The sequence below is a fragment of the Scyliorhinus canicula genome, chromosome 9 (genome assembly GCF_902713615.1).
Source record: "Scyliorhinus canicula chromosome 9, sScyCan1.1, whole genome shotgun sequence".
In the NCBI taxonomy this organism is placed as follows: domain Eukaryota; kingdom Metazoa; phylum Chordata; class Chondrichthyes; order Carcharhiniformes; family Scyliorhinidae; genus Scyliorhinus; species Scyliorhinus canicula.
Window position 1 is genome coordinate 128185927 of NC_052154.1, and position 19053 is coordinate 128204979.

General features: G+C 49.6%; 1 protein-coding gene across 1 annotated transcript in view; it reads left to right on the forward strand.

Moving 5' to 3' along the window:
* The first annotated feature begins 13583 nt into the window (after positions 1 to 13583).
* LOC119971674 (anoctamin-9-like) overlaps positions 13584 to 19053 on the forward strand; it is a 239037-nt gene continuing 233567 nt past the window's right edge. The window contains exon 1 of the mRNA XM_038807553.1: positions 13584 to 13824. Coding sequence (XP_038663481.1) covers positions 13816 to 13824 — 9 coding nt within the window. The 5' untranslated portion in view covers positions 13584 to 13815. The remainder of the gene's footprint in view (positions 13825 to 19053) is intronic.

Below are 19053 nucleotides of genomic sequence, written 5' to 3' on the forward strand. Positions count from 1 at the left end.
TCAGCCACTGTACATAATTATTAACACTGTATCTAGTTCCACACAACCCCCACCGGACTCATTTTTAACAGGGTGATTTTGAAGCACACCATTATTTTTAGAATTCCCCCTATACCAAAAAGGGCCGACATTCTAAATGGTGAACAGGGATTCTCACTCCCTGACTCCGTGGGTGCTATTCAGGTCAAACTATATTTTCAAGTTATCCCCCGGTATAACCCATACCTTCACCAAAGATTTTATCTACTTACCACTTAGTAGCATCGATATCCTGGGTCCTGCATTGCTAAGTAAGTAAAGTAGACTTCAGGAATAACCACTATTTCAGGGTAAATTAAGTTATTTTATTATTATATTTTTTATTTTAAAAGCTGCAAACACTTTCTTTACAGAAAGGTAAAAAGATCTTGCTTCTGGATCCTGCTGGTTGGTTGAAGGGACCTTCAGGCCCACCTTGACAATCAATCTTCTTTAAAGTCTGGTCTTCTTGAGATGTATTCGCTGGTTAGCTCCGTTGCTGTGTTTTGTCGATCCCATGTACTGAGCTATAAGAGCTGGCTCTGCTAGCTATCTCTCAGCTGACTCTGACTCCTGTTTAAATTCTAGTCTTCCTTAGATGTATAGCTGTTTAAACTCGGTTGCTTGTCTTGTCTTTCCCATGACCGAGCTGTGAGAGCTGAATATGCTTCTCTCCTCTCTCCTCTCTCTGAGTTCTCTGAGTTCTCCTTCCCCTTCTGCTTCTGCTCCCTGAGTTTATATTCTCTTTCTAACAATTATTAAGTCTTTATTACCTTATTGTCAATTAACTTATTTCACTTTGATTGTTAAAAAGTATCTTTGATCTAAACATTCTAATACAACTAATTATTCATTTTGGGCATAACCTCACCTCTCAGATCTGATTACATTGTCCTTTGTGATGTTCAAAGTTCCTTTGTGATATTCAAAAAATGCTTTGGTTTCAATAGAGGTGTTACTTTTAATTCCTGTCATGTCAATAGTTTAATTTTCATATTGTCCCCAGCTCATAACATTGCCTTTGATTTTGACTTTAAATTATGTTTCTCATAGACAGGTTGTCTCCAATTTTCTTTTAATTTACTTGATATTGGCAACATTTCACACTTAGAATTGACACCAAATTCAACTGTACCTAATCCTTTCCTTTCCAGCTGTTTACTAAGAGAGTTAATTTCAATGAAGGTGTGAAACATTACTTTTAGCTGTATGCTAAAATTTCACTTGGTTATGACTTGAAAGACTTGCCTGTTTTAAACATTCGTCACTTAATTCAATTGAAACCTTCATCCATGCTTTTCCAGATGCTTCCTAAGATAGTTTCTTTCAATGAAGGTGTGAGCCATTGTTTTAGCTTAATACAATAATCCTGTGTGTTTGCTAAGCCTGCTTAAGAGAACGAATCTGCATTTTTAAATCCTGCTCTTTGCAGCTGCTATTAACCCTTCATGGGATCTTTCCCTGTATTCTCTCAGATTTCTCTCAAACCAGATATTGCCAGACTTCCATGTTTCAAATGACACAATTTTCCGTATTTTCAACAACAAGGGAGTAAATGTGGTGAACCACTGTACACCTGTATAAGGGGATGTAAGGTAGAACCTGTACTACAGGTTCGCCGGTAGCCCCTGCTGGCTGGCTCCACCCAGTAGGAGCTGTATAAATATGCGTGCCCTCCATTGATCTGCCATTTCGCCAGCTGCAGCAGGAGGCCACGCATCTGACTGTAATAAAGCCACAGTTGTACCCAATCTGAGTCTTTGTGCAATTGATCGTGCATCACAACCTATGATTTCAAGATCGGCGACTACAAAGACTACAACCTCAGCAGCAAAGCTTCATCTCATGCTCTTTTAATCCCTGTTATTTTGATCCTTTCCTTACCCCCTCCACGTGTTTGTCTTGTGTGTGCCTGGGTGGTGGGTGGGACAGGGTTTGGGAATAGTTAGATTAGTAGACCATTGTTTGAGGTCTCAGGAAAATATATAAATTATTGGTTAATTCACTTATGTTGAGACTCCGGGGTCTGTGGGGCTGGAATTGACTGCATACTCACACAGAGTGTTGTAACAATCAGAACTGAGAGAGAGAGAATATCTGTTAGATACTATCCTGTAGCTGGAAGAGATTGCAACAAAAGTGTAGAAAACAGCATTGGCTGAAGGCTGAAATCATAGAAATCAGCAGGCAGCATGAAGTTGTCGCACTGTCTGCCCTGCAATAAATGTGTGGGTTAATCTTGCATCACAATCCCAATGCCTATTTGCAGGGGTTAGTGAATTTAGCATTATGTTTGTATAATAACATTGGCAACAGTAATTCCTACTTTATTAGCCAGCTTCAAAGAACAAAAAACTGCACTCGAGCAGTTAAGAAGTGATGAAACCAATCTTCAGGAACTAATTGCAACATCTCAAAGTACTGTATCATTTAAGGTCACACCAACAAACAGTTTATGATTGGGGTATTTGAGGGTGCATAGCATAAAGGAAAGTATTGAAAGGTGTATATAATGTGTGAGTCGTGCTTAAAAGAACTTGCTCCTTCAGACCTTGTCACAGCACTTTACAACCACTGGATTATTTTTGAAGTGCAATTAGTCAGTAAACTTAAATTTATATACAACAAGTTTATGACTTGACCAGATAACCTTTTCGTGGTTATTGAACTCTTGACTCTTCTTTGACTAGCGTTGGTTTAAGTTACATACTAAGTTCTGCTGCAGGCCTGACTTGGACACAACAATGCTGCCAAATCAGCGAAGCACAAAGCCAGCACCAGCAAGAGCAAATAAGCCCCTTTAAGTGCTTTCTGATTGGATGGGCCAGCTAGGCTCACACATATTGTAATGCCATCATATTACTGCAGGCTGCTGGAAATGGAAAATTATCATTGGACCTAGGAACCTACATTTCATTCTGTCCTTTTGTTAAACGAAAAGCCCATGTGATCTATTTGCAACAAAATAGGACGAAAATAACCATGCATGAAGTTAAAGCCATGCACATTCATTCTTAAACTCCATTCCACAGGAATTTCCTATTTTATAGATGGTTATGTTAAATTGTCAAAATATCTGGGAGTGAGCTTATCCTATAGGCGTCCCATATACATGTTTGTCTTGGAGTCTGCAGTCATTTAAGATCCCTTGCAATTGCCTCTGGTCTAAGCACCAGGAACTCAAAGCACAGCAATAATGTTAGCTTAGTATGGGCCTAGGCCATACCATCTTGGTTATTTCAATGTTCACCTCATCTTCTGAAGGCACTAACCCCTACTGTTTGGAGCCCTTTACACCTGAACATCAACAAGTTGTGGCAAGATCCAATCCTTATAACCCATTCTAACAGAGGTTAGGATGAAGTGAGAACTGGAATATGAGTAGATGTTCCACAATTTAGAACAAACAGGGTTCAAAGCATCAGTCATGCTTGAACTCACCTCACCTCCTGCCCAGAGTGACTGGTTTGCGCTGGTTCACAAACATCGGGCGGGATTCACCGTTCATGAGAATAAGTGTTGACGCCGCGTAGAATTCGTGGAGAGCTACGACAGCAAAACTGGCTCTGCGCCTGGACCGATTCTGCTACTGTTAAGGGTGAGTAGGCAGCACTGTACCTCTGGCACTAAACCCCGTCCCACACATCTGTAACCCTAACCCTCAACCCGGAGAGCATCCAAACCTCCACCCTGCACCACTTGCCAGCTCTGGGAAGCCAGGGAAGAGATTGCTGAGCCTTTGGCTTTGATTTTTATGTCATCATTGGCTACAGGAATAGTGCCAGAGGACTGGAGGGTAGCAAATGTGGTCCCTTTGTTCAAGAAGGGGAGTAGAGATAACCCCGGTAACTATAGGCCGGTGAGCCTCACGTCTGTTGTGGGTAAAGTCTTGGAGAGGATTATAAGAGATACGATTTATAATCATCTAGATAGGAATAATATGATTAGGGATAGTCAGCATGGTTTTGTGAAGGGTAGGTCATGCCTCACAAACCTTATCGAGTTCTTTGAGAAGGTGACTGAACAGGTAGACGAGGGTAGAGCAGTTGATGTGGTGTATATGGATTTCAGTAAAGCGTTTGATAAGGTTCCCCACGGTCGGCTATTGCAGAAAATACGGAGGCTGGGGATTGAGGGTGATTTAGAGATGTGGATCAGAAATTGGCTAGTTGAAAGAAGACAGAGGGTGGTGGCTGATGGCAAATGTTCAGAATGGAGTTCAGTTACGAGTGGCGTACCACAAGGATCTGTTCTGGGGCCGTTGCTGTTTGTCATTTTTATAAATGACCTAGAGGAGGGCACAGAAGGTTGGGTGAGTAAATTTGCAGACAACACTAAAGTCGGTGGAGTTGTAGACAGTGTGGAAGGATGTTGCAGGTTACAGAGGGACATAGATAAGCTGCAGAGCTGGGCTGAGAGGTGGCAAATGGAGTTTAATGTAGAGAAGTGTGAGGTGATTCACTTTGGAAAGAAAAACAGGAATGCGGAATATTTGGCTAATGGTAAAATTCTTGGCAGTGTGGATGAGCAGAGGGATCTCGGTGTCCATGTACATAGATCCCTGAAAGTTGCCACCTAGGTTGATAGGGTTGTGAAGAAGGCCTATGGTGTGTTGGCCTTTATTGGTAGAGGGATTGAGTACCGGAGCCATGAGGTCATGTTGCAGCTGTACAAAACTCTGGTACGGCCGCATTTGGAGTATTGCGTACAGTTCTGGTCACCTCATTATAGGAAGGACATGGAAGCTTTGGAACGGGTGCAGAGGAGATTTAACAGGATGTTGCCTGGTATGGAGGGAAAATCTTATGAGGAAAGGCTGATGGACTTGAGGTTGTTCTCGTTAGAGAGAAGAAGGTTAAGAGGTGACTTAATAGAGGCATACAAAATGATCAGCGGGTTAGATAGGGTGGACAGTGAGAGCCTTCTCCCGCGGATGGAGGTGGCTAGCACGAGGGGACATAGCCTTAAATTGAGGGGTAATAGATATAGGACAGATGTCAGAGGTAGGTTTTTTACGCAAAGAGTGGTGAGGCCGTGGAATGCCCTACCTGCAACAGTAATGAACTCGCCAACATTGAGGGCATTTAAAAGTTTATTGGATAAGCATATGGATGATAATGGCATAGTGTAGGTTAGATGGCCTTTAGTTTTTGACTTCCCATGTCGGTGCAACATCGTGGGCCGAAGGGCCTGTACTGCGCTGTATCGTTCTATGTTCTATGTTCTATGCATACTGGCTGCCATGGCCGGGTGCCCTGGCCACTAGAGCCACCAGCTACCCACCCCCTCAGTTGCATGCGTCGGACTATCTAACACTGTTCCCCACCCCCAGGAGAAGGCCGCCCACAACCTCTGGGAGTAGGAGAAGACAGGAGGGAGCCTGCTGGACCTGTGGCCCCTAACTGCGGCAGAGCAGAGGGCCCTGGATGTGGTCAGTGGCCTGGAAGAAAGGGAGGTAGAGTTTGGCATGACACATCGTCAACCCACCTCCCCAACACCCCCTCCCCACCACCACTATCACCCCCACACCACCCCCACACCACCCTCACACCACCCTCACCTCCGCACCACCCTCACACTACACCACCCCACCCTCACCAGCCCCCACCCACATGCTCACCCCACCACCCTCCGGCCTGCAGTCTAATCAGACACCTTGCCTTGTGTCTTGCAGGAGCAGCTGGAGATGGGGCAGGTCCATCCGGTGTCACCCGCCCCCAGTCAGTGCCACAGCCGGAACCCCCTTGTGAGCCAATCAGTGACGAGAGCTACTTGGATGGCAGCCCTCTGCCCGAGACTCAGGAGACCCTGCAGCTCGAGTCGGAGGATGACACTGACTTTCTGTCACACCTCGGTTCGGCGCTTTAGTGCAGAGGCTCCTGGGACACTCCCTGCTGAGCACCACACAGCTGATCCGTTACAGCAGGTGGAGGTAGGGGCACCTGAGGGGGCGGGTAGGCCATGGCCGGGGACATCGGCGACATTGCCCAGGCGCTGGCCAGTGTGGCGCAGACACAGAGGGAGGTGGCCCAGTCCCAGAGTGAGATGGTGCAGTCACTGGCTGATGTGACACAGCCCAGAAGGAGGTGGCACAGTCATTGATTGGGTGATGTGGCGCAGACCTGGACGGAGATGGTCCATTCCCTCTGTTCCATGGCCAGGAGCGTGTAAACCCTGGTTGAGACCAGAGCGGGCCTCTAGACTGGCAGTGCCAGGTGGTGGGAGAGCCTCAGGGGTTTGCTTGGCTCGCATCCCCCTCCCATGAAGTAGCCCAGGGGCCATCAGGCACCTCGAGGGAGGCGGAGGTGATGGGGCCCATGCTGGTGACTCCCGCAGGGGAGATGCCGGAACACCGCAGCGCCTCGGGCTCTTCCCCCCCCCCCCCCTCCCCCCCCACCCCCCAAGTCCCCGGTGCATCTGGTGGGCAGTGGGCGGAATAGGGCGGTAGCACGCCGCCTGGGATACCTGAGCAGCAGCCGGGCCCATTCAGGCCTGGTCGTCCCAGAAGCCGGTCGCCAACGACGACTCAGGTTGCAGGGTGGGAGTCACAGCAGGCCGCCTCCACTCCTGATGCACCATCTGCGGAACCACCTCGACTTAGCAATAGGAGCCGTAAGGCCAGAAAGTTAGACACCAGTGAAGTTGGCACGTGTGCAGGGCACAGTTTAGTTATAGAGGCCAGGGCAAATATCTCTTTATTTGTTCACATTAAACACCTGTTACCACTGTTACAACCTGCCTCAGTGCTCTGTCAGATGTGTGTGAGGGGCGGGCTGGTCTGGGCTCGCCAGAGAGGGACTATGGGGAGGGAATGGCTGCATATTATGCCTCGCCCATGCTCTCCACCCACTACCCCTGGGATTCGATGGGACCGTGTGAAGGAATGGTCAGCTCGTATACAGGGATCACCCAGGTGCATGGTGGAAAGTGCTACTGTGGGCAGGAATCGGACGTTGTCATACAATGCGGAACACCAGGGCTCATCGCAGAGTGAGTTGTCTTCCTCCATCCCATGGACCAGATCCGCTATTACTACCAATCCAGGGCCCCCACCCCGTGGTGCGGCAGGATTGTATCACGGAGGGGGGGGGGGGGGGGGGGGGGGGGGGGGGGGGGGGGTGGAGGGTGGCGGAATGAGAGTGTGTGGGGGTGGGATGCAATTTTCATGCCCCTGGCCAGTCCCTTCCCCCTGCAGTTGGTGAACCTGGAGACGATTAGAGTGTCCCGTGCACGTTGCCCCTGGCACACACGTCGTTCAGCCTCCTGTGCCTGCCTGGACCCCATGTGCTGCCCGTCCTCCCCTCACCTGCATCCTCCTCGTCGGACGAGGCCTGGCGTTCCTCCTCGTCCACCACACCATCCCTCTGTTGTGTGATGTTGCAGTGGATGCAGCAGGCTGTCACAATGTGGGCAATCCTCTCAGCATCATACTGGAGGGTCCCTCCAGAATGGTCCAGGCACCTGAACCTCATCTTCAGGATGCCGAAGCACCACTTGATCACACTCCTGGTCACTGTATGAGCGTGGTTGCAGCGGGTCTTGCACACGTATGTGGTCTCCGGATATGTGTCATCAGCCACGATCGCAGTGGATAACCCCTGTCACCCAGCAGACTACGTCCCCAACTGGGGGGGTGTGGGGGGTACCGAACATGGCAGGAATGGTTGAGTGTGTCAGGATGAAGACATCGGGTACACTGCCCGGGTTCCAGGTGCAGACGTGTATGATGTGCAGCTGATGGTCACATATCAACTGCACATTCACCGAGTGGACGCCCTTTCGGTTTATGTGCAGTGGCCTGTCATCTGCAGATGCTCGTAGGGGAACATGCTCGGTCCACGCTCAATTGGATGGATTGGGCTGTCTGGGCATATGGGACCTCCGTGATGGTGCAAAACACCTGTGCAGTAAGGTCTGTGAGATCCGGGACAGATCTCCACTCGGCGCCTGGAAGGACCCCATGGCGTAAAAGCTCAAGGCACCCGTCAACTTGCTGGCCGCCGGGAGCGGGTGTCCTGCCCCAGACCCATACGCTGTCAGGTACACCATGATCTGGCAGATATGTCACACTGTCTCTCTGCTCAGCCAGAGTCTTCGAATGACAGGCTCTGCTAGTACAAACCAGGCCTCATGAGGCACTCCTTGGCATCTCCTCCTCCTCGGCCTGTTGGGCAGCCAGCTCTCCATCCTGGGTGGTTGCCACCTGTTCCTCTATGGAATGCTCTACTGCTGCACGCTCCGCTGCTGCATGCTCCGCTGCTGCATGCTCCACTGCTGCATGCTCCGCTGCTGCACGCTCCACTGCTGCATGCTCCGCTGCTGCATGCTCCGCTGCTGCATGCTCCGCTGCTGCACGCTCCACTGCTGCATGCTCCACTGCTGCACGCTCCACTGCTGCATGCTCCGCTGCTGCACGCTCCGTTGCTGCACGCTCCGCTGCTGCACGCTCCGCTGCTGCATGCTCCACTGCTGCATGCTCCACTGCTGCATGCTCTGCTGCTGCATGCTCCGCTGCTGCATGCTCCGCTGCTGCATGCTCTGCTGCTGCATGCTCCGCTGCTGCATGCTCAGCTGCTGCATGCTCCACTGCTGCATGCTCCGCTGCTGCATGCTCCGCTGCTGCACGCTCCGTTGCTGCATGCTCCGCTGCTGCATGCTCCACTGCTGCATGCTCCACTGCTGCATGCTCCACTGCTGCAGCTTTCTGCTCCTCCTAAGCAGCACCAGCTCATATAGCCTCAGGGCATCCCCCAGCGCTGCAGCGACCAGCAGGAAGGCCACCAATGCTGGTTGAATTCCAAAATTCATTCAGGGGTGATGCACTATCAATTATGACGAGACAAGAGTAGAATGTAATCAAGGCTTTATTGCAGAGCGCGCTCCGCGCCGGGGGTGTTTTGGCTGTCCGTAGAAGTAGCATTTGGGACCCCCGGGGTTGGTTGGCCGCCGCGTGGCGCAGGCGTGGGGCTGGTTGAGGGCGGTCGCTAATGGCGTCCTTGATGGGGTGGCTCTCGCCGGAGTCCACAATGCACGCTGGGGTGGGCCGTGCAGTCGGGGGCATAAGCCTGTACGTTGCGTGAGGCGACCGTAAGCGACAGCGCTAGTTTCTTGGTCACCAAGAGGTCAAGCGTGGCCCCTTCTAAGAGGCGCAGGCGGATGTAGTCAGACCCTATGCCCGTAACGAACGCGTCTCTCATCAGCAGGTTCGAATGTTCAGTGGCCGAAACGGCCTGGCAGTCACAGTCTCTAACTAGGGCGAGCAGGGCATGCCAGAAATCTTCCACAGACTCACCGGGAAGTTGGTGCCGCGTGGACAGGAGGTGCCTGGTGTAGATTTTGTTGGTCCGCTGAGCGGAATTCCCCTTCAGTAGCGCCATGGCTTCTGCGTAGGTCGGCATGTCCTGGACGAGGGGAAAAACATTGGAGCTCAGCCACGCATACAGAATCTGGAACTTCTGTGCTTCTGGGATTGGGTCTGGTGCAGACCCGATATACGCTTCAAAGCAAGTTAGCCAATGTTCGAAGTCTTTTTTGGCGTTGTCTGCTTGAGGATGCAGCTGAAGGCGATCCGGAGGTCCATCTCTGAAAAATCTCTGTGTAATAAATTGATGCACTATCAATTACGACGAGATGAGAGTAGAATGTAATCGAGGCTTTATTACACAGAGATGTGTGGCCTCCTACAGCAGCTGACGAAATGGCTGCTGTACGGGGAGCACACACATTTATACTCCGCCTACTGGGCGGAGCCAGCAGGCAGGGATCTACCTCCATACCTGTAGTACAGGGGCCTTACCATAAAACCCATACATATAGTATAATACATCAGTGGTCTACCACAAGGGGGTGAAAGGCCGACATGTTAGCATGGAGCACACCTCCATGCCAAACCTGGTCCAATGGGCTGCTTGGTGCCCCTAATTGGCATTGCGGGCGCTGCTCCACATGATCTCTCCCCCCACATCTCCACACCCCTGGCCTGTCGATGCCTGACAACATGGGGACCTGTCGCCTGTCCCTGCTGCCAGGGTGAGAATTGGTTAGCATTGCCCTTGCCAGCAGTACTTTCCACGGCTTTGCCCGGTGCCCTTGTAGGGGCCACAGTGGGCATTGCCCTGGGTGGGATGCCTGATGCCCCACTGGTGGGTGGCGGCAGCCAGGTGGGGGGTATAGCAGAGGGTTGGGTGTGGGGGGGGGTCACCCATATGGCTGTCGTCACTCTGCTGAACCAAGGGCCATGGTGGGTGGTCAGTGGAGTGCACAGCTATCTAGTTGCCTTGCTGGCCATGGCAATCCGTGACTGGATACTGCCCCAGTCCCGTCACCCCGGCCACTTGGCCCATTCCCCTATCACCCCCTCTCCCCTGTCCCTGGCAGGGCCCTCCACCCCAGCCACCCTAGCCAGTGTTTGGCTCAGCAGCCCACAATCACTCTTCTCTGTGACCTACCACCTCTCTCTCCCTTTTCAGCCACGACGCCAGTTTCGCGATTTTTAAAAGCACAAGTCTGTCGGGAACTCGGCCCATCGGAGGCGGAGCATCACGGAGGCCCGGAGAATACTGGGCCAGGCCTAATATTGACATGCAAACAGTGTTTACTGTTCGTGCATTTCGGAATTCATTGACACAGCTGTCGAATTGGCGCCCGCCGCGATTTTGGCTACGGAACCGATTCTCTGCCTCATCGCATTTTGCGATGTCGGTGTCAGCCAACGGAGAATCCTACCCATCTTTTTTAAGACAATTAAAGCTGAGACAGGTTACACATGAATCTGTTTTGGATCTAATCTCATGACTCAGGACTTTATAATACTCCGTCTGGGTGTGTGGTGGTAGTTTATGGTAGACATTGAAAAGAATTTTGAGTCTTTGATTTGATTTATTATTGTCACATGTATTAGTATACAGTGAAAAGTATTGTTTCTTGTATGCTGTACAAACAATGCATATCGTACATAGGGAAGGAAGGAGAGACTGCAGAATATAATGTTACAGTTATCGCAAGGTGTAGAGAAAAGATCAACTTAATACGAGGTAGGTCCATTCAAAAGTCTGATAGCAGTTGGGAAGAAGCTGTTCTTGAGTCGGTTGGTACGTGACCTCAAACTTTGGTATCTTTTTCCTGATGGAAGAAGGTGGAAGAGAGTATGTCCGGGGTGCATGGGGTCCTTAATTATGCTGGCTGCCTTTCTGAGTTTGGGCTACATTCTCGACCTTTTGTAGTTTCCTGCCGTCTTGGGCAGAGCAGGAACCATACCAAGCTTTGAAACAACCTGAAAGAATGCTTTCTATGGTGCATCTGTCAAAGTTGGTGAGAGTCGTAGCTGACATGCCAAATTCCCTTAATGTTCTGAGAAAGTAGAGTAGTTGGTGGGTGAGTCTATTAGGAATGCCAATGGTGATCCCAAGTGGATCTCATGTTGTCCTTGATGAGTTCAGATCTCATTCCTGGGGCCAACGTTCCTGTGACCTCAGACAATTTCAATGTGAAGAGACTCAAGCAGATCTCCCTCTACTCCACTTGGTTTCTGCTTCCACAATGGCATAAGTTTTCCACAAGGAACATAATGAGCAAAATGTTCCAAAATGTGCCAATAACCATTAGCTTGCCACTCCATTCCTATTTATTTACTTTGCATCAGAGCTCTGCAGTTCCTGCCTGGATGTCCAAGCCCGGCCTCCTCAGAAATGCTGAGTGTACCTATTCTGGGAGTCCTGCCTTTTAGACAGGATCATTAGGCAAAACCAAGCCAACCTCTCTTTTGACGACACTAACTGCAGTATTCCGGTAAGTTTAAAGATTCCAAAGCCACTTTGAGAAGCTACGGAGAGATAGTGGGTGATGGGTGGGTGAGGAGGTAGGATGGCAGGTAGATGGGGAGGGTATAGGCTGGCAGGTACAAGGCTGAGTGGTTGAGTGACAGGTGGGTGGGTTGTGAAGTAGAGAGGCAGGTGTATGGCAGAGGGAGTAGGATGCCGGATATGTGGGTGAGGGGGCAGGTTGTTGGGTAAGGGGGCTGGGTGGCAGGTTAGGAGTGAGGGAGTAGGGTGATATATGGATTGGGGTAGTCGGGTCATGGGGTAGTCAGGTAGTCAAGGTTAGGGGGAGTTGGAGGGTCAGTAGTATAGCTACCCAGTAATTAGACCTGGTTTTATATCTTCTACCTTTTTGGGTAACTATTCTGGGAATTGAGTAGGAAATATCCAAAGTCTCTGATTTTAATTCAGAGTTTTGGAAGATTGCAGCTGCAGGGGTATTACCCACTGGAAGTCCGTACTTCCTATGCAATTCCTACATGGTTAGTCCATGAATTGGGACTTTGAGGGGTCTCCCAGCTCATCTTGAGGGTGGATACCTCAAGCAAATGACCACCCGCAGATCGATAGTGCTGGGCCATTCTGAATTTGAAAGACTGAGACGTTTTGATACCTGGGCAAAGGAGGAATAGGATTGGATGGAAAGGAGGTTCTGCGCAGAAGGGACAGGGAGGGAAAGGAAGGTAAGTAAAATACGCCCAAATAGTGAGAAGGGACAGAAAGGATGGGGAAGACAGAATGGAGAGAGAAGGAATGAAGCAGAAGAATGTGAGAAATAGGCAAAAGGAAGGTTGGCACAAGGGACAGTCAGGACTTTCCCAGTAAGGAAGGTCAGATGTCTGCAGCCGTGTGCTTTTGGGTCTTTATGGAGTGGGAAAGTGTGCTGGTGAATGACTGACTTCATCGTGGGGCTGTTCGGGGAAATGAGGGGGAGACAAGAAGAGATGGAAGAGAGAGTGGAGCAGAGAAAAAAAAGGTTTGACGGTGATCACAATGCAGGCTTGCATACAAACATACAAATTAGCAGCTGGAGTAGGCCGACTCTGCTATTGAATAAAACCATGGCTGATCTGATTGTAACTTCACCTCCACATTCCTGCCTACCCCTGATAACCTTCACCTTCTTGCTTATCAAGAATCTATGTAGCTCTGCATTAATAATATGCAGACTCTGTTTCCAGAGACTCAAAACCCTCTGTGAGAAACAATTTCTCCTCATCGCTTAGATAAAAGCAAATTACTGCGGGTGCTGGAATCTGAAACAAAAACAGAAAATACTGGACAATCTCAGCAGGGCTGACAGCATCTGTGGAGAGAATCTGGATGCCTCTTGCCAAATCTCTGCAGCGACTCCTAGTTCTAGATTCACCCACAAGAGGAAACATCCTCTCCACATCCACCTTGTCAAGTCCCCTCAGGGCCTTGGTAGCTGGGGATGGGTGAGCTGTGTGCAGATATTTTCATAGCTCAACAAGGTTGTGATTTTTAAAAAATTTCAAAATCTCTGTTCAGGTATTTGAGCTGAGGGCTCCTTAATAACAAATAAAGCCAAATTAGTAAGGGGGGGGAGAATGTCTCTCAGCCTCACATTGTGGTGGTAAATGACTTGAGACTTGCTGGAGAAACCCTGGTGTAACAGAGCTGGAGCTCGGAGGAGCTAAGACGCTGGGATCAGTGACATCACCAGTTGCAGCACCTATTCCAGTCTGGAATGAGGAAGTTGTTGCTGAGAGTTTGAGAACCATGAAAGCCTATTAGGCATTTCTCAAGAACTGCGAGGCTGCCCACAGCGATCAAGAAAGCTGGGGGTTGGGTTACCCTGGACACGGGTGGAACTGTACCAGGACAGAGGGCTTGCTGGTGAATCCGCACTGGACACATTACTACCAACCACGCGGGACTGGCTGGCAGTGGGCGGCATTCAAACTTGTGCAGAACTTTTGAGAAAGTGGTTCGCCGCACGAGAACGCAATCAGAGATCATGGAGCAGGTAAAACAGACATTTGAATAGTTTCGGCTACATACCGTCTTTGGTCAGTTTCCCCCGAGTTTGCAGAAAGTTTCAGGCGAAAATATTTCAGGGTGTAACAGGAACTCTGAAGCCATTTCCCCAGAAGAGAATTGCATCTCCTGATTTCAGTTTTCCCTGGTGTAACGCCATTCAGTAAAATTCAATTGAAAAATTCAATTGCATAAAATACGTTGCCAAGCTTCGTTGGGAACATGGTTCAGGTGTTAGGTGTTCATGGCATAGACACAGGTTGTGGTGACTACTTCAAGGGGACATGGGCAAGACCTCTGACGGCGAGGTGCGGGTGGTAGACAATCATTATTAACCCTGCCCCATTCTTTGTTTTCTTTTCAATGGAAAGTTAGGCTTGGTTCATAAGTGCTGCACGGGAAGGAGTTGGCATCCACTCCGGAAGTCAGTTGTTTAACGTTGATAAAGATGTGAGGATGGATACATTTCTGAGCAGGCTGAGTCTATGAGAGAGTCGAATGTACATCGTACGTGGAAGGTGTGAGCGTCATGAGCTAAATGTCTTTTGCTCACTTCATGCATTCCTAAATTGGTGCTGAGCTGAGTTGCTTGTGATTAAACTGTACAATAACAATAACTTATATGGTGTCTTTAACATAAAATATCCAAAGGCGCTTCATGGGAGCATGATTTAAAAAAAACAATGGACAAATAACCCCCCAAGTGGACCAAATATTGAAAAGGTTGCTTCCTTCGGAAATTAGGTAATTGCAAAGTCCACACACTTGCCAGAATGTTCATTCTGGGTCAGGGGTGCGGAGTCAGGAGAATTTCCTGCTTTGTGAAACTAACTCCTGAAAAACTGCCCAGAAGATCCTGGGGGTTGGAGTGATGGTGTGGCAGGGTGTAATGGGAGTCGTGCCCATTGCCCCGGGAAAGATGTGAAGACAGCACAGAGGCTGCTGGGCGCAGAGACAGACTGGGTAGAGGGCCGGCTTCGGTACTCCAGCAATTCTGACCCAGCTGTGAAACCAGGAATGAAACAAAAATCATCTTTCCCCACCCCCTCACCCCACCCACTTCCTATGCCCTATCCATGCTAATCTATGCCATCTCATGCTGCCCCACCCAGCACTATGGTGCTTCATTGCCCTCCATGCCAGCCTATGCCTCTCTATCCCCAAGGCCCTTAAGAGCTCCTATGCCAATTCAGTGCCAACTGATGCCAATACACGCTCTACCTAATACCCTGTTTTGCCTTTGCACCCGCCCTGCCAACTCACCCAGTATCAACCATAGGCAGACCTCAGGACCTATGCTGATATTAAATAAAGTTAATTGTCTTCTGATGAATTTACTACTAAGAAAAACACAATTCTTGATTTAAAAAAGCTATTTGCTACATTTAATCCCTTATAAGAAGGAGCATTGGTATTCAGTCTAATTTCAAGCAGTTGGAGCTATCGATCAAACTGAACTAACAGGTGCCCCACTGTGATAAATGACAGGTTGTGAAATCACTCATTTAAAAAATATTTTGTTCCAAACATATTCAACAAAATAACACAAGCTTAAATCCAATCGAAGTGTACGGTTTGTACATTTTTCCCCTTTTAACCCACCAGTGACAAACAGCTCCTCTAATACAGCCATAAACAGCCTCCGCCGTACCTCTGACCCCCTTCAGACAAATTTGATTTTCTCCAACCTGAGAAATCAGTGCAAATTCCCCAGCCATGCAACAACAGCCCCTGTCGGCGTGGCCAACCTCCAATTCAGGAGGACCCATTTCCAGGCAATCAGAAAGGCGAAGGCCACAAAATTGGCCCCTCCCCCTCCAGCAGTACCGGCACCTCCAACCACCCCAAAAATTGCCATCATAGGGTCCGGCTTCACTTCAACCTGATGAGGTCCCAAACACTGACTCCCAAAAGTTCTCCAATTCCTCACATCCCCAGAAAATATGAGCATGATTCCCCGTCATCCGGGAGCAGCATTTCCTCTAGAAGGGTAGATCCCAGTACCTAAGGGAATGAAGGCAGCTCCTTACACGCAAAGCTCCGCACTGCCAGTACCTAAACTCACTCCTCCTTGGTAACTCAATCCTCTCCCGCAGCTCCTCTAGCCCAGCAAACTTCCCCTCCAAAAACATGTCCTATCCCTAACCTACTGCAACCCCCTCCCTCCACCGCCTACACGCCACATTCCCCCATGCCCCCCCCCCCCATGTGAACCTATAGTTCTCACACAGTGGCGTTAAACACCAAATGCTACCCAGTTTAAAGTGCCGCCTCAGCTGGTTCCAGATTTTTACAGATGACTCCATCATTATACTCCCCATGTACTTCCTCAGAGCGAGCTGCAACGGAGCCGCCACCAGCGCCCTCAGGCTTGTACCGTAACAAGACTACGCCTTCAACCTGACCCAGTCCATACCATCCCACTCCCACCATCATCTCACCTTCTCCACATTCGCTGCCCAATGATAATGCAACAAGTTCGGGAACACCAGCCTTTGCAACAAAGCCCTCTTCACCCTCGGGACCTTCCCTGCCCGCACAAATTCTGAGATTGGCGCATCAATCTTCCAAAAAAGGTCCTTGGGGAGAAAAATCGGGAGGGACTGAAACACAAACAAGAATCTTGGCAGCATGTTCATCTTCACCACCTGCACCCTCCCCACCAATGTCAGGAGCAGCTTATCCCACCGTTTAAGGTACCCCCCTTGATCTCCTCCACCAATTTTGTCAGATTCCACCTATGCATCGTGGAAAACTCATACGTTGCCTGCCAGAAACGCTCTCTTGCCACCTTAAATGGCAGAACCCCCAGTTTCGCCCCCCCACCCCCACCCCACAGCATTCACCGGAAATATCTCACTTTTCCCTACATTCAAGTGGGTTTCCTCCGGGTTCTCTGGTTTCCTCCCACAAATCCCAAAAGACGTGCTGTTAGGTAATTTGGACATTCTGAATTCTCCCTCTGTGTACCCGAACAGGCGCCGGAATGTGGCGAGGAGGGGCTTTTCACAGTAACTTCATTGCAGTGTCAATGTAAGCCTACTTGTGACACTAATAACGATTATAAAGATGATAAAATGTCCTAGTCTTTGCTTCCGGTGGCGGCTATGAAGGAGTAAGTCGCACATTTGGTGGCTCCCGCTCCCAGGGGGACATTTCCCCCTGATTTTTTACCGGACTTGATTTGAAAAATTTATGACAGAGGCAATTTTGAACTAAATTCCCACATCGGTGCATGGAGAGAAGGACTAGAAGTGCTCGTAAAGGCAGAAACAGAAGGACAGAGAAGGCTTGGACTGAAGCTGCAGTGGGAGAAAGCATGGTGGATGACTGGACGTCTGGCTTGCCGACCTAGCAGTCAACAGAGCAGCTGATGCAAGTTATCCAGGAGGGCTTCGCCAAGCAGAAGCAGGACTGCTTGGACCCGATTAAAGACGTAATTTCGCGGCTGGAACTTAGATTGGATGCCCAAGATCGGGTGATCCAGAAAGTAGAGAAGGCGCTGGCTGACCAGGAGGAACATCAAACTGTGGTGGATTTGGAGGTGGGGATGCTGAGAGACCAGCAGAAAAGGCTCCCGGAGAAGGTGGAGGACCTGGAGAATAGGTCCCGTCGGCAGAGCTTGAGGATTGTCGGGCTTCCGGAGGGATCCGAAGGAGCGGACGCTGGGGCATACATCGTCGCCATGTTTGAGAAGCTGCTGGGGTATGGGGCTTTCCCCCGACCCTTGGAGGTGGACAGAGCACACAGAACGCTTGCGAGGAAGCCGCGAATGGGAGACCCCCTAGGGTAATGGTGGCGAGATTCCACATATATCTGGATGAGGAGCGCGTTTTACAATGGGCCAAACAGACACGGAGCAGCAATTGGGACATCAGTGTCCTGCCGATTTATCAAGACCTGAGTGCGGAGGTGGCCAGGAGAAGAGCGGGGATAACCAGATCAGGTTGACCCTTTTCAAGAAAAAGGTGAAGTTCGGGCTATTGTACCTGGCCCGCCTCTGGGTCACACATTTCTATTTTGAGTCATCTGAGGAAGCGCTGGACTTTGCGAAAAGGAAAGGACTGGTGTAAGACTGAGAACTTTGAATTTTGCTCTGGTGTTTATGTTTTTCAAAAAACGTTTCTTGTTTCTTGCTTTTTCGGACGTTATTTGTTATGCCTGCTGTGTGGATCTGGGGCCAGCTGGGGCCAGCTGCAGAGATGAGTGAGGTAAAGTTTGCAATTGCACTAATGGGGAATGGAGATGTGTTTATTCTTTTTTTGTGTGTTCAACTTGGTTTTTTAAAATCTCTGTCTGGCAATTGTGTTGGGATTGTTTTTCATTTGAATATGTATGTATGAGTGGGGGGGAGGGTGGGGAGGGAACAATAGGTGGGAGATTGTCTGGTGCCAGGGGCGAGGGTCACCAAGCTAGCTGGGCGGGCTAGCCTATGGAAGCGTAGTGGGGGGCGAGCAGATGTTAGGCTTATCAAAGGGGTTGATTTACATTGTGCTGTTACTAGGGGGGGGGGGAGAAATGTTCTGCTGTTGAGGGAGGGACTTTTGCTGAGGGACAGTGAGGAGGTTGGGGGCGGAGGCGGCCTGGGACCGGGGGCAGGCATGGGGCACGGGCTGGCGGCTGGCTCAAGAGAGGGGATGGCTGATCGGCGAAGGGCGGGGGTGATGAGCCCCCCAACTAGACTGATCACCTGGAATACGAGAGGGGCTAGTCAAGAGGGCATGCGTGTTTGCACATTTGAGAGGACTGAAGGCGGATGTGGTAATGCTGCAGCAGACGCACCTCAGAGTAGCTGACCATGTAAGGGCACCAGTTTGGGGGTTCGCCCGGAGGTGGCAACCGTTCATCGACTTCTTTGCAGAAAATTAAACGTCAGCAGAAGGGGGGGGGAGGGGGGGGGGGAGGGGGGGGAGTTAGTTTAGTTTAGAGTAGGGGGTTAATAAAGGTGGGACGGGGAAGCTTTTTGGACTATGTTTATAGACTTATGTATATTGTTTATTTTGTTGCTGTTGTAAAACTAAAAAAACCTCAATAAAATGTTTATTAAAAAAAAAAGTCCGAGTCTTTGGAGGTGCCTTTGTGAGGTTTCCTGCTCTGACGATGCAGTGCACACCGTGATAGTCTTGGCTCTGTGGGGCAGGACATTAAAGCCCAATTTCAAGAGTTGTAAAGTGTCTTTATAAATTTTAGAGATTAGGCATGAGGAGATATATATACA